The sequence below is a fragment of the Astatotilapia calliptera genome, chromosome 14 (assembly GCF_900246225.1).
Source record: "Astatotilapia calliptera chromosome 14, fAstCal1.2, whole genome shotgun sequence".
NCBI lineage: Eukaryota > Metazoa > Chordata > Actinopteri > Cichliformes > Cichlidae > Astatotilapia > Astatotilapia calliptera.
This window is the reverse complement of record NC_039315.1, coordinates 13,009,821-13,031,300: the sequence shown is the minus strand read 5'-3', so window position 1 is coordinate 13,031,300 and position 21,480 is coordinate 13,009,821. Positions and strand designations below refer to the sequence as shown.

At 40.8% G+C, this 21,480-nt stretch overlaps 1 protein-coding gene across 4 annotated transcripts in view; it reads right to left on the bottom strand.

Annotated features, from left to right (window-relative positions):
• Nucleotides 1–20,811, bottom strand: part of LOC113035891 (roundabout homolog 2) — a 70,381-nt gene extending 49,570 nt beyond the window's left edge. For all 4 annotated transcript variants that reach the window (XM_026191741.1, XM_026191743.1, XM_026191742.1 and 1 more), the window contains exons 1-2: nt 20,127–20,811; nt 8,114–8,440 (exon numbers count right to left, since the gene is read on the bottom strand). In XM_026191741.1, coding sequence (XP_026047526.1) covers nt 8,114–8,440; nt 20,127–20,181 — 382 coding nt within the window. In that variant the 5' untranslated portion in view covers nt 20,182–20,811. The remainder of the gene's footprint in view (nt 1–8,113; nt 8,441–20,126) is intronic.
• Nucleotides 20,812–21,480: the final 669 nt, after the last annotated feature.

Below are 21,480 nucleotides of genomic sequence, written 5' to 3'. Positions count from 1 at the left end.
GCATGAAGCACACTGTTCCAAAAAATAGTACCGTAATGTCAAAGTATCTTACTGTATATTTTACAGTTTTGTACTGTCTTTCTAGAATATCATTAAATTTACATGTGATTTTACATGTCAAAGGTAAAATAACATAACATCAACATAACATAACATAACATTTTGTAAATATATTTTTTGTACATATGCATATTTAGATTGTTAAAATACATTCAGAAATGTATCATGATTTCACAAATATTTGTCCGTTATTTGAAAGATCGAACTGTTGAATTCAAATGTAATGCTATGGAAAAGTATATAACATGATTCCTATAAGCTTGTGTTACATCACATAAGTATTATTATCATTGCTATTTAGGGCGATTGTGGCTCAAGAGTTGGCAGTTCGAGCCCCGGCTCGGACACTCTCGGTATTGTGTCCGTGGTCAAGACTCTTCACCTACTGGTGATGGCCAGAAGGGCTGATGGTGCAATATGGCAGAAAAGGCAGAATCCCATGTAAAATTAGCGCAACAAACTCTATTTTCATTACTGAAAATAACCATATTTTCATGGGAAAGTTATTTTCTGTTATTTTACGGTAGTATTTTGGCGCCCCAGCTGCTGGAATATTACCGTTTTTTTAACAGTGCAGGCATGGAGGAGATCCAGCCTCCAGACATCCAGAGGCCCCAGAGCGTGAGAGCCCAAGGAGGACCACCGGAGGGGCATCCATGCCACCCTCCTGGAAAGAGCCCCAGATGAGGGGTCACCCAGTAGCCATGGAGCAGAAGCCAGAGGGGGCTGCAGTGGCGTGCCCGCCAGCTCTGCCAGCAGCCAGCTGTGCCAGAGTGAACCGAGCCGCAGGCCCAGAGGCCGGAGGCCCGAGGGCCACAACTTCAAGTGTTCTACTATAGAAACCTCTTTCTTAGAGTTTCTGTGGAAACATGAGCTCTGCAAAGAAAACCTGTTACATCTTAAAATGGCTAGTAGCTAATGTGATCAGGCCTTTTTCTTCTACTGGAAAGTACTGCAACAACAACAATGGGGTAATGACCCCGAACAGTTTTCAAAAGGTGTCAAATTGAAAAGCTAAGTCTTTAATTGTATATCCAAACTTCGGTTTTAGTAGTTCTAGCAGGGAAATTATTTTAACATTTTAAGAGCACACCACTTATAGCTGATTCTCCAAATCATGTTGGAGTACATGCCTTCATTTCTGAGCCATCATTCACACACTGCTTCTAAAATTAGAGGCTGAATAAGGACCAGAACACACGTCAGTGATGTACTAGGCTCAAAATCCATTATAATTCACAAGTTACTGCAACTAAATGTTACCTTGACCTTGAGCAATATTTTGGTGAATACCTATTAAGTGATCACTATGTGCAAGTTTGATTAGATTCTGACCAATGCTACAGGAGCAGTAGCAATTCTTATTAACTGTGGGTGGATGGAGCCTCGACCGGATGAGCTAAATATGGAGAAAAATCTTTTTACTGATCAACTGATCAAAATAGGATCGAGATTAAAATCCATTATCCTGTTGCATTTCCAGTTTACTCATTAGCAAAACAATGTTTAAACATTAAAACATACAACACTAGCATGCTTTAACTAAGTATTAACAGCTTAGTTATAGAAAGGTTTTTTAACAAATGAAAAACTGGAACAACGACACATTTATAAGGAGATTTCAGCCTCGGTTTCAGAACTGCTGCTGTTACACAATTGTTCGATAGATATTTGCTAGCATTAGTTTCTAACTGCTAGCATAGCCTGCTAAGATAGCTTCTTAGCACAGCTCACACAGAAACGTTTGTATCTCAGTGCAAATAGATTTCACTAATGTTGTTATGTTTTCCCCTCTAGTGGACATGTTTCAGTGCACTCTGTCTCTGTCCCATCAGTTGCAACCAGCTGCAGAATACTCATTTAGTCACGTGGTCACATGTCTGCAAAATCTCAATATGAAAGTAAAGCCTAAATCATTTTTCAGTTAAATTGCCATCCTGTAGCAACTACTCAGTATTTGTTGAGGAATTTATGAATTTCTATTTCAAATTTGTACTCATAGTAGGGAATGTGAATAGATTATGTGCACCTTGGCATAAGCTACTTCCAGTGGGGAAACTCCTGTAGAGCGCTTCGTTTCAGGTGTGATATTCGCTCCTTGTTTACGGTCGGTTTTTCCAAAACAAATCAACCAAATGGATGAATCAAGCGGCGATTTACATTTCTCAAGATGTCTTGGGCATTTACCGAATATATCTGTAGATGATGTTCGTCGATGTGTCGATATTTTCCCCCGCCCCTCAGAACAAAAGAGAAAAAGGATTCAAATTTTATATTTCTCAGCGTTTGTATACAGTGGTCCCTCGTTTATCGCGGGTGTTATGTTCTAAAAATAACCAGCGATAGGTGAAATCCGCAAAGTAGCCAACTTTATTTTTTACAATTAGATGTTTTAAGACCGTAAAGTCCCTCACTACATACTTAATACACTTTTCTCAGACAGGCATGAACATTTTCACACTTTTCTCTCTTGTTTAAAACTCTAAAGTTCAAAACTTTGTAGAAAAATAAGTCCAGTATTATAGAATGAAACCAAAGATCAAACCCTGTTTTCAGTTCCAGAACACGGAATAGAGCAGCTGCGAGAGAATTCAACGTCAATGAATCATTAATGAATCAATGAATCAGCGATCGATGTAGCGATTCTGTACTGTACAGGAGAGACGGCACAGAGGAGATGGACAGTGGTCTGCAGCTGATCAGGACGCAGAACACAATGAGCTGTTAAAAAAATGCTGTGTTAAGTGTGTTCTTGGCTAGCTGATATCAACATAACGGGAGAAACATTTGACTATTGTTCACCTGTAGTTTGAATGCTGAACATTTGCCTGTTTAAATCATAAGAACTGTCACTATACAGAGATGTGCTTCTGAATCTGGACAATGTGTCTTCTCATTTTGTAACGCAATTCTGCTTATGTTGAGTGATGTAAACAACCAATCGATCTACATGCTTCAATCGTCAAAATTGATCATTTGATTTTTTTATGACACAGCAGTGGTGAGTGTTCCCACCTCTGCTCTTCGTACCTTAACGCGATCTTTCAGTTTTCGTGTTTTGGACATGATTTTGGAGTCCATCTTCGCAGTAGTGATTGACCGCAAAATAAAGCTACCGGAAATGTACAACCCTACATCCAGTCTTAAAACGGGAAGTTAGCATTTTTTCGTGCACAGGGTCTATTTCTGTGCATGTAGACAACAACGGATTTGCAATTTTCATTGGATTTTCACAGTTTATGCCAACTTTAACCCATTCATTTGCAAATTGATGGCACACTGACTTGATCACAAAGTTGTTCTGAAGACAGCACCTGACTCCATGTAATTGCACACCTGGTTCCAAACTTCAAAGCCATCATTTTAAAAGTAACAATATCACAAGTTCATTGGCCACAACCACAGGCTCCAACCACAGTCTTCCCTAATTTGACTGCAGAACAGATGGGCAAAATATCAGTCCCTGAACCATTTCAAACCAACCTTCAAACTAAACTATCTAAAGAGCGTTATGCTAAGAAATAATTAAATTCAGTTATTCAATTTGTGACACTCTGGAAAGAAATGTCGCCCACATAAAATGCAAATTGGTGAGTGACAGCAAATTATTAGCTGTCTTTTTTATTATTTTACATGTTTTTGGCAGCCTTTAGTCTTTATTTGACCGTGCACAGCAGAGACTGACAGACAAGAGAGCAGGGAAATGACATGCAGTTAGAAGCCGCTAGGCCCTGAACCAGCAATTCTGTTCCTAAGGGCTTTTTAGCCCATGTGATATGTACCCTGCCACTGGGTCGCGCCCATAGTCAGCTCTCTTAACACATCCATGGTTTCCCCTGGGAAGAAGCATTGCATGAATGAAACCAACCACAGCGGAAAAAATGTGGAAAAATAATAAAATGGAAATGTGCTTCACCCCAGTGTCAGCAAACAAATACTTCTGTGAAAGAATTTAAACGTATCAGTGTGAATGAACAGAAAGATGAAACAATGGGCACAATGTTAAGCATCTCTAATTTAGTTTTCTGTGATCAGCTAGAATTTAATTTGTAGCAGTGGTGCTCTGAAAAAATGTGGCTTACGTTCCAAAAATGTTTCCAAATATGATTCACGTGGGCTTCTACAAGTCTTCGAGCCCTACAGTTATCCATGACACCCTGCAGTTCAGAGGAATAAGAACAATTTGCCCAAGTAGTTCAAGCAAAAGTACGGCATGTGGCTAGTGCACTACAGATAAAAGTCTTAGTCATGCAGCCAAATGCATTATGCATCATTCACCGGCAATAAATGAGTAATTAATGTGGTGAAAACCAGGTTAGTGTCAGCACTCCTGCTCCCTGTTCTGAGCTGCAGCATTCACACAGATGCATCAGTATTCATTTCTGCTCAGTGGGAGGTTTAAGCTCTTCCTCCTCCCACCTGTTGTCTCTCAGACTCCTGCCACCGAGCCACAACCGACACACATTTCTGCAAGGCCACCAGCTTAAAACTGGCCTCTCATTAACACTGCAGACTCCCCCCGCCCCCGATGCCAGTGCTAATTGGGTCACTATTTACCCCACAGTCAGCACAACCTCACACAGACGGGAGGGGGAATCCAAGACCACCATCATGCTGTCCTAGCATATGCCCTGGTAGGCTGCAGGCACTGAGATTAGAGCAAAACAGGCACTTATTAATACTGTTAGTCACTCGGTGCCTGCAGGTGAATCATCCCTTCACCAGTATGACTGCACTGTAATCAGCAGCACACAAAGCTACATTTATTATCAGCAACTCAAAAGAGGCAATATGACAGCCTTATATCTCCTCCCAGCTTGGATATCTGCATTACTTGCAGACACTTATGGTTGTCAATATGCAGGATATCTGAGGAGGCTGTCCCTATTTTTGGACCCAAGCCACAGATGAGGTCAGCCAGCCGTGAGCGCTCACACACACACACTGCTGGAAAAGAAGCCTCAGTATGGAGGCAGATAAGGCCTTGCTCAAATTGCTGTTTTGTGTTTTTTAACGAGGACAATTCAACCTTGCTAATCTGTTAGGCTCCTTCCCCTAATCAACCCACTGACTAATCCATATTCTCGTGCCAAAGAGAGCCGCAGTTCAGCCCAGGGCCGAGCCACGCCGGCGCAACGAGGAGAGGGGGAAGACAATGGCACGTGTCCTGGACGGGGGAGAAAAAATAACAGACACGGCTCCATGAGGGAGTCTTTTTTTCTACTTCAGTGCACTTCCACCAACAGATGAGGAAGCTCACACTCTGTACTGCTCAGCAGCAAGCTAACAAATAACAAAGCTTTAAAGGCATACTCTCCTGATCTTGTTTGTACACACTGACTCTGAGGTGAGGAGATGGCAATCTAACTGCCACAGAGAAGTCCAGTACAGCCGACATAAACATTTATCAGTGCAGCCCCAACAGAAAAGATGAGTAATGCCTTATCTTCTGTATCGGCTGTAAAAATCCTCATATTTCACCACTTCCGATTGCTCAAATATGAGGAGTTTGACAAAATGACATTTGAAGACGTGAACTTAGATTTAGGAAATTGTAATGGGGAATTTTCTGGCATTTCCTTCACTAAATGTTAAATCCATTAAGACAGAAAAGGGAGGGAGAGTAATTAGCAAATAATGATTATCTACATTTTTTTATTTTTTTGGCTCAGGTTTTCCTTAAGTAGTTTGTAGACTTGAACTATAGCAACATAATGATCTTATTTTATCAAAGCATAATTTATGTCAGCCTGGCATTATTTCCTAAAATTTGGCTCCATGGGTCATGCTGGGTGTATGCTTGCTTGCAATTACCAAAATGGCCAATCAGTGCTGCTAATTTCAGTCACAATTGTTTGAGAAGCTGCGGGGACCTTGCACTTTGAAAACCAACAGAAGCACAATTCAAAGCCACGTTACAGGAACCATGCCAGGCTGAAATCAGCTACAAACACCCTTTATAATAGTATTTATCAACCCAGAAATGCTTTATTAGGAGACTGACTTTAGTACGTACCAATTTCTCTAATTCTATCACATACAATTATAATGTTTGTACACATAATCATACGTATTGTAATTTTTTTTTTTTTTTTTTTGGATTAATTCCTCTAAATGGTGAGGTCTCACAAAAAAAAGGAGTGAGAAACGTGATGACCTCCTTGATGGTTCTGGGCGCTTCGGCTCTCAGACAAAAGTCTCATTCACAGTGATCTGTAGACACAATAGTGTCAGAGTATAAGAAGCATGGCAAACATACAACCATGCATCTCCTGAACAGTTACATTCATCTCCGTAAGTGAGCAGATAATTGCACTTTTTTGTAATGTTGGCCTCCGTACACAACTACACTGTTCTAAATTAAGCAATCAAGATCTGATTGAAGCGCAAACTTTCAACTTTGATTCAAGTGATTAAAAAAAAATCTTTTGTTTTTCAGAGACTCAAAAGTAACTGAAGAAACTCAAAAAAATGTAAAATATAATAGTTGTTCTTAATCTCGGATGAAGGTCATTTGGCTGAATCTGAGCAGAGAGTATATCCCTGTACACTACAGAATTCATCCTGCTGCTTCTATCAGCAGTCACAGCATCCATAAACACCGGTGACTCGGTTCCACTGGGAGCCATACATACCCGTGCAGTCACGTCTCCCCCATCATGTTTGACAGATGATGCGATATGCTTCGCATAATGAGCCGTTTGCCTCCTTCATGCTTTTCTCTTCCCATCATTCAGGTACAAGTTTATCTTGGCTTCAGGTGTCCAAAGATTTGTTGCAGAAATGTGCAGGCTCTTATAAATGTTTAGATGTTTGCCTTGTGGTGTGGGTCAACTGAGCATTTTTCAAAAGAATATGTCTTAAAGAGTGTTTGAGGTGTGGAGCTGGAAATTCACAGTGCTTATTATAAATGTTTAATCTTTGGAGAATAGAATTTTTTGCGCAACTTGGAGAAAATTCTAAAAATTTGCTGATTTGCGATGGAATGATACAGCTTTTAGAACAACAGATGCACTCATCAAGACAACGTCTTTTCCAGGGAAATCTTTTCAAAAACTTTTAAGGACAATGCTGAAATTCACATCACAACAGCGTGGCTTCGTAAAGATGAATTTACCTGCCCGCAGCCCAGGCAGAAAACATTTTACACATCATGAAATGAAAAATACAATAAAGAAAAACCGTACTACTGCTACTATCAAATATAACATTTGCTAATATTTTTTGAAGGCACATTTTTCACTGATAACAGCACTAATAAAACACATTTTATGCAGTTATGCAGAAACAGTGCAAGCTGCAGCCAAAGAACGAGCTGTCAAAGATGGGTGTTGTTCTGCAGATGAGTACGGAGTTGGGGGACTGAAGCTTCATCAGCCGCAATGGGTGACTGAGTTTGCCTTCTTTTTAGCAAATGTGTAATAAACAGTTTTGCATCTGTGGAGATTTTGGTCGACACAATAGTGCAGAATGGAGCCACAGATGCATCATTCAATAAATCCAGATGTTTGATTAAAGATGAAATGTCACAAACTCCACTAACTATGGTCAGCATCCACACTCAGCTGCACCCATTACATTATATACCACAGTTTCACTTCCAAAAACTGAAATTATTTTCATGTGTTGTGTATTGTTATATCTTAATATTTATGGATAGTAGCTAAGCTGCCTAATGTGGCACAAAATGATTGCATGCCTGCCTCTTCTAAAAGTGCTATTAAACAACTAACACACACAGACTTCAAGACAAATTGCATCACTGTTGCCAAAGTAGCCAAAAAATAAGGACGAATCCACAGGCCATTACTTATCACTGATTTTAGCTACACCTCAATATTTTTAGAAGTCGCTTCCTACTGTCTGTGTATTTCATGTCATTATTTTTAAGCACCACTTCTCCAGTGAACCTCCACAAAGTTGGCAGGCAGCTGCAAAAAGATCTGGGACACAACTGTGAGGCATCTGTGTACACATAACATACATATCAAGATATAATGCAAAAGGAACCACAAACACTGTTAGCACGATGATCGATAACACAAGGCCTTACCGGCAACTTCCAGTGAAGCGTTGCGACTAATGGCCTCTCCCAGGTAGTTGCGGGCCACACAGGTGTAAACGCCCTCGTCTGGTTTGCTCCGTCGGCCGTGCACGATGCGCAAGAAGAAAAGGGAGCCGCTGGGCAGGAGCATGCGGTGAGAACGCGGGTCATCTTTGTCTGTCTCCACACGTTCACCATCTTTGTACCATTCAATGCTGGGGATGGGGCGGCCCTCTGCCTTGCAGTTGAGGGTGGCAGGCTCCCCCTTGGAGACAATCAAATCCGAGGGGTCCTCCGCAATCCGCGGCGGGCTGTCTTCAAAACGCGGCCGAGACCCTGTGAAGCCGAGATGAAGGTGAGATGTTATCTATCGGGATGACCTGCTGTCATTCATGGAAACAGTTTCTTTGTGAGAGGACAGACAAAAGCAAAACCTTTTTGAAAGGAGAGAAAAAGCTTCTTTCGGAGATGCTTGATAAATTTGTGTGGTGAAGGGGAAAATCATCAGTAATCTCTGTTTGAAGTTCAAAGTAAGATGCTACATTTTCCCACAACAACAACAACCTGTGCGTTTCAGATAAATAAATCAATTTGACATCTATCTGCTCTTTCTATATTCTCTAAACAGCAGGACACAGTGTACATACGCTGCAGAGAAAGCCACCAGCAAAGCCACCGGCAGCACAGAGGATTCAATCAGCCATATGATATGGTAATAGCCAATCTCTGTGTCAGGCATGATAGTGGTAGAGATGATAGCTGGCTGAACGTTGAGTATAAGACAAGGTCTTTGCATTTGAAGGAAAAAGACTAAAGTTAAAGGAAGAAGCTACGCAGACTGACATACTTAGATAACTCCCATATCCCCTTCTCTCTGGGGGATCCATTACTATCTTCGCTCGGTTGTGAGAGAAAGTCACACTTCTTCAGGACCCAAGGTAAGCTTTTAGACCACGACCAAATGTCTAACAATGTGCTTCGTTTTAAAAAATGAATAATTCAAAAGACTGCCGCTTTTAGTTCGGTTCTGAGGAGCAGATGGTCTGCCGCTCAAGTTCCCCCAACCACAAAAAAAGGCAGAAAGAAAGAGAGAAAATGAAATGGTCACTGTGCCACTGATTATTGTGCTGCTCTTTCTGAGGCATTATTCTTAGCACATAATCTAGACTGCATGGAAATCCTACATTATCATTGGAGAGGAACAGACAGGACCTAACCTAATGACACACATGCTGCTGCTACATTACACTTAAATCAGGAGGCTTCAGGATAAATCCTCACTTTTAGCTATAAGCAGATTTATGGTTGTTGTGTTTTTTTTCATGGGCTGAAGTCGCTGCTATGGCACAAACCTGAAGTAAACATCTAAAGCGCGATCCGAGCACTCGCAGCGCCAGGGTCACAAACCAGGACAGCTCAAAACACTAATGCGGATGTGGATGAATGCTAGCAGAGCCATTAAAATAAGATATGGCACCTTTACTGAGTACTGATGCGAAAACACACTTTGTTTACATATATTATATTGTTATATTATACACAGGATAATATATATTATATTGAAACTGAGACATTGGAACAATATTTGATAAAGGGAGGATCTGCAGCCCAGCGATGTCCTGGTGTTGAACCTTGTTTGCAAGCACATAAAGGATTTCTAATCCCAGATCATGTAATACAGTTACATCACTCTGTGCTCACTTCCTCTTGAGTGATAACTGCATTTTATTTTATTTTTAAAAAGCACTATGTATACATGTACTTGAGAGAGACCAGACTTCTTAAAAGAGGTCCCAGGAGCTCAGTGCTGCATTTCAACTGAGGTGGAAATATAAATCATAAAGTAAAGGTCAAAGCAGTAAAAGGCCAAGCTCTACTGCTGAGGCACTTTTAATGAGTAACTCTTGTTTAAAAAAAAAAAAAAAAGCAAAACAAAACCCTTAAACCGGCACCGCGTAGTGCAAGCATATTTGAATAGATTCCACCTTTCCACATCCACGGGTTCAGGTGCATGTTGCATTGATGACAAGATGGTGCCTCAGTTATTTGAACACGAGTTGCTCAGTGGTGCATATATCAAAAAATAAATTCCAAGCTTCCTCCGTGTTCCTCACGCTTCCGTAATTTTGGGCCCATAGAGCACAGCATCTCTCCAAGTCAAGCTGGTAGAGTGTACGTGCGACTGAAACGACCGGCCAGATTTCCATCATTATGGAAACAATGGATTCTGATTAGATTAAGAGCCATTTCAAAGGATATACATATATATATATATATATATATATATATATATATATATATATACATATATGTTTTGCTTGTTATGCTTACAAGCAAAACAAGGGTAAGCTGGATTCTAAGTGTACAAAAGGGATTTTTGTAGGCTACGACAAAAACAGTCCAGCATACAAGGTTTATTTCCCAGACAGCGCCAAAGTGCAAAAGTTTAGGCTGGTTAAGTTTGTAACCAAACACAATGAGGAAAAGCAAACACAAACTGATACGACATCTGAGGATGAAGACATACAGGTGAGGGAGAGACCAAACGTGAACAGGGAAAGCCCCAGTACCAGTTCACAGGAACCAGATACTGACATTACATGACTATTTGATAGAGAACGGTTTCATGCAGAGTCCTGTAGATCATTGTGTTTACACAAGGAAAACAGGAAAAGAAAAAGTGATCATGATCATATGGGTTGATGATATTATTATTGCAGCCAGTGATGAAAGGGTTTTGAAAACTGCGAAGGAAATGCTAACTGCAAGATTCAAAATGAAAGATATGGGGAAACTCAAACATTTTCTTGGTATTGATTTTGAGCAAACCCAAGATTGTGTAAAAATGTTACAAGAGAGATATGTAGAAAACATACTGGAAAGATTTCAAATGCAAGACTGTAAACCAAGATCAACTCCTTGTGAACAAAGGTTGAACTACAATGATGATGCTGAGAAAATGAACAATGTCAGAATGTACAGAGAGGCAGTAGGTAGCCTTATTTACTTGACCTCTTGCACACGACCAGATTTGAGTTTTGTTGTAAGTAAGCTGTCACAGCACTTCAAAGAACCAGCTGTGGAACATTGGACTACTGTGAAACATGTTCTAAGGTACCTGAAACAATCAAAAGACAAGACATTGTGCTACAGGAAAAGTGACAAAGATTTGAGAGTACAAGGTCACAGTGACTCAGACTGGGCTGCGGATGTGACTGACAGGAGGAGTACTACAGGTTACTGCGTAAGCCTGAATGAAGGAGGTACTTTGGTGTCATGGCGAACAAAGAAGCAGCCAACTGTTGCCTTGTCAACTTGTGAAGCAGAGTACATAGCTTTGGCAGCAACAACACAAGAATGTTTGTACTTGACACAACTGTTGCAAAGCATGTATGAGCATCAAAAGAGACCGCCAAAGATTTTTGAGGACAATCAAGGGACTATTGCATTGGCAAAGAATCCTGTTAACAGACAGAGGTGTAAGCATATCGATATCAAATATCATTTTGTGAGATCAACAGTTAATGCTGGAAATTTGATATTGGAGTATTGTCCGACAGGTCTGATGGTGGCCGATGTTATGACAAAGCCAGCAACAAAGGGGAAGTTATTGAAGTTTGAGAAATATATGTTTGGAGTGTAAACAAATAGTAAAGAAAAACTGTTTCTTTTGGAATGCATGTAAAGCTGACAACGTGAGTGCAAGTGGGGGTGTTGAGCTAGTTAATAGGTATGCCCTCGTTGTCATCTGTTGTGATTTTATTTTGAAAGGATGCTTCCTGTTATGCTGCAGAGTGCACGCGAGAGTTCAATAATAAAAACTAAGTGTTGTTCCGGTGAAAAGCCGATGCCCCACGTGTGATTATTCCTCCGTCTAGACAATATAAGTATCTTCAATATTCATGCAGATTCCGCTGGAAGACCCGTCTCTGCTAACACGAACTATTAAATTCTACTGTTTACTGTTCAATTATTGTTGAAGGCAAATCTTTAATAAAAGACAGACCTTCAATTTAATCAAACATGGACGGATGAACTCTGTGCACTTTCAAAGCAAACTCAAACTGTATTGGAAAATTAGAGAGAGCAAGGAAAATGACATCTAATGTTGGTATATGCAACTTTAACATGTGACAAGTAACTCTTAATAAATCCTGAAGTTATAGAACAAAGCTCACTTGACAGACACAAGTCAAAACATCCTTTATGCTCCGTTTTTGTTCACCACCTCTGGAGTGAAATCGCGCACTGGCTCATCAGCTACAAGATGCCCCGTTTTGTTCTGCAGCTAGTTGCTAGCAGCATCAATCACTCAGTACGGTACTTGGCAGGTTTATGAAAAAGAGCATTTTTGGTAAAAACTGTTGGCTGATATGAACTGTACAACACTGTGGACAGGAGAGCTAAACAATGAGCTGAACATGTTGAGAGGAAGTGTGCTGTTGGCTGGTGATTCTCAGTGGGTTTCTCACTAAGAGTGACCCTTTTGCACATCCACTCTTCACATCAATAATATATCGGTGCAGCTTTAATGCTTTCTTTAATGCAGTTTGAGTGGAACACGTTTTTTCCTCTGTGGGACACGCTTATGTGTATAATATTTGTCATTTTGATGGATCGTGGCATGGGAACAGATGCACACGGGACCTCTCTTGCAGAGGACATTTTGATGTTGAATGAGTGCCCTATGTATTTCTAATTTTGTGTTCAAGACAAAGCTCCTTCAGGGTGATGAAGTCTCATCTAATATTATCTAAACTAAATAAAGCTTTGCTAATAACAAAAACTCTTGGAGCCGTTTATTTCTGTGAATATCTACAATTATGTCTCCAAGAAGAACAGATAAGAAGTCAGATTAATACAGACAAATGACATTATGTATATTTACAGTAATACCAGCTAATCTCAGCGATTACCTCATCATTTCGCCTACTGCATAAAGCCATCCGTCTGCCATTAATAATGCTATCAACTGTTAACAGGGGTCATTTCAATCCCTTTATTGTGAGTGTATAATACCGTAGTTAAAGCTCTCTATTCTGCAATGTTGAGCTGTCCTTGTACTCACTGTGCCCTCGCCCCATTCAGTTGATTTGAATAGCCAAATGTCACTGTGACAAATCTTTGTCTTCGTTTTCTCATATTTGAATAGGATACTTTTCAAAATCCTGAAATCAAATTCAGTGCTTTCATTTTGGGAAACTCAGCCCAGCTGTGTCTTAAAGTGCATTAGAGGCAACGTTTTCCAACCAAAGCCAGCTTTGGTATTATTAATAAGAGTCAACGGGCACTTACTACAGATAACAGAATCAGCGTGGCACCATGCTGATGTGTTACAGACAAAATAGTCTCGTCAAAGCAGAAAAATAACAGCAAAACAGCTTCAGGTGGCCAAAGTGACAAGCAGCAACCTGCTCCCGCGACAAGTGTGCAATCAGTGAAAAGTCTACGCCGCTATGAGCATGACAGCAGCACATTTTCTTTGTGAGAAACAATACTTTCACAGCAACGTTTGCCTCGTGACAAGAAGATTGCGGTGCGGCGGTTGAAAGCACCTTTCGGCAAAAAAAAGAAACTCTGTCAACCTGTTTGTGTCGTGGAAAAATAAATGTCACTGCTGATAATGGGGACCTCAGAGAAGGTATGTTTTTAGTCGGATCATAAACACGGCACATTAGAGCCAGCAGGTCCTCGGAGATCTCCGAGTGCATAGGGGAATTTAGAGTGTGACTTGATTTGTGTGAAAATTTTTAATTTGGCGCATCCTGGTGTGAAATGACTTAATTTACAAGAGATGAACAAGTTAGAAAGTGCACTGGCTAAGCACGCTGTATGGCAGACTTTTAAAATAAGCACAGAAAATGCAAAGCTTTGACATGAGTCTGTTGCAGCATTTAGTGCACAGACTCCCATTTATGAGAGCAGCTATTTTAAAGAACCGAGGGTTAAAGCTCTCAGCAGAAAGTACAGCTAAAATCAACAGGACACCGGCAGATATCAGCTCCACACTGGTGAAATATCCAATTTAACGTGCATGTTGATCCAGCAACCCTCAATTGTAAGTTAAAGCAGAAAACAAAACCTTGTTAGGCCCCCTGTAGCCACTAAACGCGTTTCATCGCTGCGCTGCGGCGTCAGAGCGGACGAATCAATGAGAAGCTTTTAAACATGTTAACTTCTGCAAGCATGAGGGGCAATGCGGAGGTAAGTTGAGCCATAAGCGTGAATGGCAGTCAACCTTGAGCTGACGTCCAATATGACGGGAGCTTTATTTAAACGAGAGTGTGCCGCCCCCCTGCAAGGTTATCACACTCTGTAATACTCTCAAGGCTAACCGGTAAACACACAAATGTATCAGAGCAAGAGGTGCTTTACAGAGAGAAATGCAGTAAATTCCATCTGATACATGTTTACACTTCAACATGAAAAAAGATATTTTCGCTCTTAAATGAAACGCTTCAATAAATATCGGCCGTATCAGTATCCTTATGGTCATTTATTTATAATCAGCTCTTAAAAATATTGAAAAGTGTGCCTATTTACACTTAGGGTCCAATATTCAGTCTCAGTTTTGTTATTTATTTATTTTTTAAAAAGAACATTGCGGTTTTGCATAAAAGTTATCTACTGCCTGTAGAGAGTAATTTGTTTCACTACTTGTGACATTATCTTGCACTGCCACGGAAGTCTCAGACACTTTGATGTTATATATGGCCACGGATCAGCATAAATCCATTCAAAATTGATCCTTCTTTAAAGTCACCACAAACCAACAGCAAAGTCAGCAAAAACAAGCCCACAAACCACCACCACTCATGTTAAACCAGGTGTGGTGCTGTAAGCCGGTTCATCGTAGCTTTTGTTACCCTTTCAAAAACCAAGCTTCGGGTTATGGCACTGGCACGCTCAAATGTGGAGCATCACTTTGCATCGGGGGTTTTCTGTCAGTAGCTTGGTGTTTGGGAAGCTTTGATGCAGTTTTTGCAGAAGTGGATGGTGGATTACAGCCTGGCTTTTTTGCCCACACATGAACAGCAGCTTTTGAAAAAGCTCCGTAAGATGAAGTTCTCTGTGTTTGCTTGCGGATGACGGCAACAAAGATTTTGTCTCGCAATGTCAGAGGTGCGCACATTTATCTCACTGTGCGTCGTGTTATTGCTTGGATGAGAAGATTTTCTTTAGTGATGGAGAAAATCTTGAGACATTGCAGACTGGACTTTTGTTGACCTTATGACTTCCCCCACCCCAGGCTTCTGGCCTATAAAAACAACTTGTATATGTGGAAAAAGTCAGAGTACAGTTTGTAATGTTTGTACCTATGCACAGAAAATTAAAGGTTATGCGCATGTGTGTGTACACATAAAGGCACATTAGGTTTTTATCATGCTGGAGAGATTATGTCCCTCTGGTGCGGGGGTCTGAGCATCTCTGCTGAAACTGCTTTTCTGGTAACCAGGCAAAAAAATGGATGGAGTAACTGTAATATGATTACTTAATTTAGGAGCAGTGTTGCCTGACATTAGTGCATTAAACAGAAATGTAATGCCATTACTGACGTATTACAAAGTAACACTGCTGACAGTGGAGCTTAAAGCTTTGTTTTCCTGAAAAAGACAGCCCAGTGCAGCTGCGAAACATTTACGACACATGTACGCACTGACCTGAAACCTGAACCCTTCGGGGTGTCAAAGTGTCATTTCTCAGAATATTAATTAAGTTCTACCTTAAGTAAATATGATAAAACAGGCTAATTTTAGCAATAACCACAATAGCACCATACATTCAAGTAACCTGGTTTTACTTGAGCTGTTGGAAGTTCTTGGGGTTAGCAATATAGCCCACATGCTTCAAGGGTTGTCATGTTGTGCGTTCGGAGACGCTCCTCGTCTGCCTTGGTTGTAACGAGTGGTTATTTGACTTGCTGTTGTCTTCCCAGCAGCTCAAAGCAGTTTGGCCATTCGCTTCTGACCTCTAACATCAATAAGGCATTTTCACCCGGAGAACTGCCACTCGCTGGATATTTTCTCTTTTTCTGACCATCCTCTGTAAACCCTCGAGACGGTTGTTTCTGAAATACTCAGGCCAGCATGTCTGGCACCTAGAAACATGCCACCTTCAAAGTCACTTAAATCACATTTCTTCCCCATTCTGATCATTTGATAGTTGGGATTTTCTCTTTACCTTACAATATAAAGTGCCTTGAGGTGACTGTTGTTGTTACTTGATGCCATATAAACAGAACTATACTGCAGGACATCTTAAGCTGTGCCTAAATGCACAGTTTCTGCCATGTGATTGGCTGATTGGATATTTATATTACTGAGCAGTTAAACAGGCGTACCTAAAAAAGTGGTTTGTGAGTGTTATCATGTCCAGTATCTGCAACACACAACATAAATTCATGCAGGATTTTTTGTTTTCTTTTCAGTGGTATTAAAAAAAATCTAAGCAGATTTAGAGCTGATACAGATTTAACTCGTTATGAACTGATGATCCGTGATGAATCATCCATGATGATTAGATGGAATAATTGTAATAACTGCAACTGATGTCTTTTATACACAAAGAAAAGGAAAAAACAAAAAACCGAGAAAGAAATCCAGAGAAAGCGTGCAACCACAGTTTAATGAAAGCTCATTAATGCCACAGGCAGATCTGATAGACAAGTTATTGCATCGGTCCTAATTCTCTCTCTCTGACACACGCCCACATGTTTGCTCAAGGCGTCTCCTACATCTCTGCCTCATCTAACACGCAAAGTAAGCCGGGTAGGAGCTGAGAGGGAGATCACGATTGCATTTTACAAGCTGGTTATTCGGGCTATATCTGGCGTTTCTTGGCTCCTAGCTGTGGTGTTTCATAAGGCTGGGGGCTGCTTTCATTAATTAGTATTTACAAATATTAACCCCGCATCCTCCCCAGGGGCAGAAGTGTACTGCAGTCATGCTAATGTGTGAAAACAACAGAGACACCGAGGGGACGTCCTGTTTTGCTTCATATCTCAGAGCCTTTTATCAACACCCAGGCTCGGAGTTAAACACACACACACGAAAACACCTGGACCTGTCTCAGCTCACAGCTTTATATCTGGTGGGAAAAACAAAAACAGAAACACAACCTGCAGAAAGCTCAGAGGCGAACTTTACACGAAAGTTAAAGTGAGACAGCAGCAGAAGGCTGGCAGCTTGTAGCTGGGGCTCGTGGCTGTCTGCTGAAATTCACTCGTCTTTTTCTTTTCTTTTTTTTCTCATTTCAATTCATTTACATACTTAAAAGGGCCAAAACATTCAAGGAGTTCTTGTGACATTGCCAAGTAATCTCTGCGGGAGGGTGATAACATGTCACAGCAGACTACATTTCAAAGCCGATGAGTCGGGTTTGATTTTCTTCTGGCATCAGACTGAGAACTGAAGCCTTTGTTGAGCAACCGTCCTCCTCTTCCATCATCTAAACTCTAAATGATGTCATCAGCCACTGTACCAGAAGTGGGACATCATCAGCATCCGGCAACATGACTCGAGGCTGTGGCACATTAGACGACTACCTCCCCTCTGCAGTGGTTTCATCATCTGTGTTCTTTTTATCAAGAAGTACTATAGGAAGCTTTAGTCAGCCCTGAGCCACATTTGTCGCTAAGTAATGACCGCAGGGATCGGAGCGGACACAAATCACCAGCTAAGGATTGTTTAGCATCGATTAGTTCTGCAGCAAGCACCACAACAGCTGAGTCTGAATACAGCTCGAGATAACAGAAATTTCAATGAGACGTATTGAAGTCTATTAATTGAGGTTCGGTTTGCATGTCTGCGTGAGAGGCGAGCTGCTGGGCTGAATTACATGCACATTGTGAGGCAGGCCATTGTTGTTCGCAATCACACGGAGGCTTTGTGAAAAACTGCTAGGCTGTGTGTACCGGTGGTGTTTTTGTCTGAGCGCGGTTCAAGCAGGAGTCATGAAGCCTGTTCGAATCCTTTTCACAAATGCTTTTATGAAAATACATATGGGAACACGCTGTATCGTAGAGGCGGGACAAGAGGAAATACCCACTCCAGATCAATAGATGTGGGCAGATGGTGTGGGTGTTGAGAAATACCTTTAATGTTCAGAGGTGGTTCCAGTTTACAATAATGAAGCAATGTGGGTTGCAAGCAAAGTTACTGGGGTTAAAGAGCTCAGGGTTTGAAGCAATTTTTTTTGTTTATGACTGAAGACATTGTAAAATAGAGCTGCGCTTGGTTTTATGGCCCAAAACTTTAACATTTACCAGCAATGCGAGTAAAACCCCTGGGTGCTATAACTTGCCAGCATAAACAAGCGTGCAAGCACAGTTTAGCAGCAGAAGACAAATCCTTTACCCCCCAGAGTTGGTCAGAACTAAACAAAACAACAGGTGATTAGTTAAAAATGTATAGACAGGTGAGTGGTTGCTATAAATGGCGAGGTGAAATTGGTTGCAAAGAGGAATTTTGTGCTTGCAGGGAAGATGACGACTTGTTTGCAAACAGTCACCAACCAAGAGACGGAAAACATTTGCCTTCAAAGCAAGTCTTTGCAAATAAGTTAGCTTCTTCCATGCTAACTAATGAATGTGGCAGTTTGCTAGTAACCAAAGCAATTGTTTGGAGGATTTTGATGCAGCACGCCCTTTTGCTACAGTCAGTAACCTTCAGCAACCAATCACTAAATAAGAACACGTATTTTTTCTTCTTCTTCTTTGTAACTGGAGGTTGCCAACCAGTCTCTAGGCCTGTGACGTCATAATGATTCAAACAGATGTTGTAAACCAAACTGAATGTGTTACTTTAAAGGCTTAATAATCATTTTTGTCAAAAAAGCAACAAAAAGTTTCCTGTGAAGCATTTTCTCTGCACGTAATTTTGGGGATATGTGTAGACATTGTTGCAACTGTACACAAGGGTTTTAAATGTTTCCATCATTAACTCTAAAAGTTTTCTGAGGACTGTTTTCAGGATTAACCATCTTTGAGTCCAGTTATTAAATCGAATATAATCCTGAATAACATCAGTGTCACAAACTGTCAGTGAAGCCATCCAAGTAAACTATACAACAAAAAGTTCTACAGCAGCACCACTGGATCCCTTTGGAGGTCTAGTTTAAATAATTCCAGAACTGTCTGTGTATTTTTTTTAATCTTTCTTTGAACTCTAAAATATCAGTGTTTCCACTGGCTGTGCAAATCCAGTATTAATGAGGCTTTGGTCTAAAATGTAAATACATCATTTAATCAAGAGAGATTTATTTCCTTTCATGTCCACTGAGTCGAAATTTAATTTCCTTAACATTAAATTTTTTTAGCCCCATTGAGAATGAAAAAACAAAACAAAACATCTGCACTCTCATGAATTGTTTTTTTTTTTCTGAGCCCTGCTTTTATTTATGCTTTGGATTAAGGCTTGGAAATTTAAGCTGTTACTAGAGCAACGATTAAAATATAATCCTTTTGTCAAAGGTAATCAAAAATGATCTTTTAAAAGCATCTTTGGTAATGTGTGTGCGCCTCTATAAGCACGCCTGGAGGGTGGTGGCTTGTCAGCCTATTGCACTACCCCTCACAATTTCTGCGCTCACAGCTGGATTAAAAGTGAGAGTTTAATGGTTTCGCTTTTGCTTGAGTGGAGCTTCTTTTGACCTCTGCTGTGGTCTAATGGTTTCGCTGTGTGGCCACTTCAGGGACCAAGGGGACACTGAGAACATGAGAGTCTTGCTGGCATTCATCGGTGGTATTAAAATAATGAAATAAAAATGAATGCACATGTGACATTTCCAGTTTAAAATCCATCTGTTGTTGGGGAGGATGTGTTCAGTTCCCACAGCTGTAGGGGTGTTTGAAATGAAGCTAAACACAACATCTACACCCATCTGGAGGGACAGAAAACACGATAAGAAAAGCCAAGCACAACTAGGAGGCAGTCACGCCATATGAGCTGTTAGTGCGCGTGCACGTGTGCGTGTGAGAAAGAGCCAGTTATACGAGACTTTTGTAGAATTAACATCGTTTTACCTGAAGAAACGCTGACGAAGGAGACAGTCACTAGTAGTAAATTGGCAACGTTCATCTCCTCACTCTCCCGGTGCCAAATCCGCCGGAGTCTGCAGCTCTCTTGAGGGACTCAGCGTCAAAATGATCAGTTAAACCAAAACTCCAGTCATGGAAAAAAGAAAAGAAAAGAAAAGAAAAGAAAAGAAAAGAAAAGAAAAGAAAAAACGGATTTTACTAAAGAAAACTGGCCGAGCTGATGGCTTTGAAAACGAAGTCTCAGCTGGAATATTCAAACGTTTGAGATCAGCCCGAAAAAAAACTTTGATGTCACTCCCAGGAACCCATGACAGCAGCAGGATCAGCATCAGCATCAGCACCGCCCGGGAGGAGAAACCTAATAACAAAACTCAGCAGCATCACTTCTTAGTGTCCGCATGGTCGCTCACACGCACAGCGACTTCTTCCTAAGATGCTCCCTCTGCTGCTGCCGAAAACAAAACAAAAAAAACAAAAAAAATAAAATAAAAAAGAGGGGGTGGGGAGGCTTAAATATATTTAGCCCGGTCATAAATAAAACAATTCCTCTCCTCTTCCTCTGCTCAGAGTCGGGCACTTGCGGGTTGCAGCGTCAGTTTGAGCGAATATGAAGCGCTGAACATGCCGAGCCGAGCTGCGCACTCCCAGATCCGCAACAATCCTCGCCAACCTCCAGGAGTCTGTGTTTTAAAGAGACAGACACGACATCTGCGCTCTCAAAGTGTACTCACAGGACGGGAGCGTGAAATAAAACTTGCAGAAGGGGCACAGCTGCTGGTCTTATTATGAACTGTGGTAGTATAAGCGTCAGTGTGGAAGTCACTTTTATTAGAAATGATACTTGTGTTTCAGGTAAAGGGTGTGCTTTTAATGTCTATATTGGCTAATGACAAAAATACTGAAAACTAATTATGGCTAATAATGTGAAGATCTTAAAGGTGGTTTTATGTCTAATATTAATGTAAGCCAATAGAAATGCTCTTGGGTTGTAATGTAGGGCAGCATTACAATTTCAGGGTCACACAAAAAGGTTGAGAACCAGAACGAGTGGGTTAGAGGGTAAATCCTAGACTTAATGTTCAGATTCCAAGATCTAAACTCTCAGTAGAATAAGTTACATGGCAAATATGGGGATTTTTAATGCCTTGGCATCAGCATAGCTTGGCCAGAACTGCATTGCATTTTTGACTTGTGAGTCCATCCATCTCTTTAACGCCTGAATAAAAATGTCCTCAAATTTGTAACAAACAAATACTTGGACCTGGAAGATATAACTTCCTTTAATTTTGGTGATTCAGGTCAAAAGTTCCTTTAGTAATAAAAATTAATTTTGGCTGCA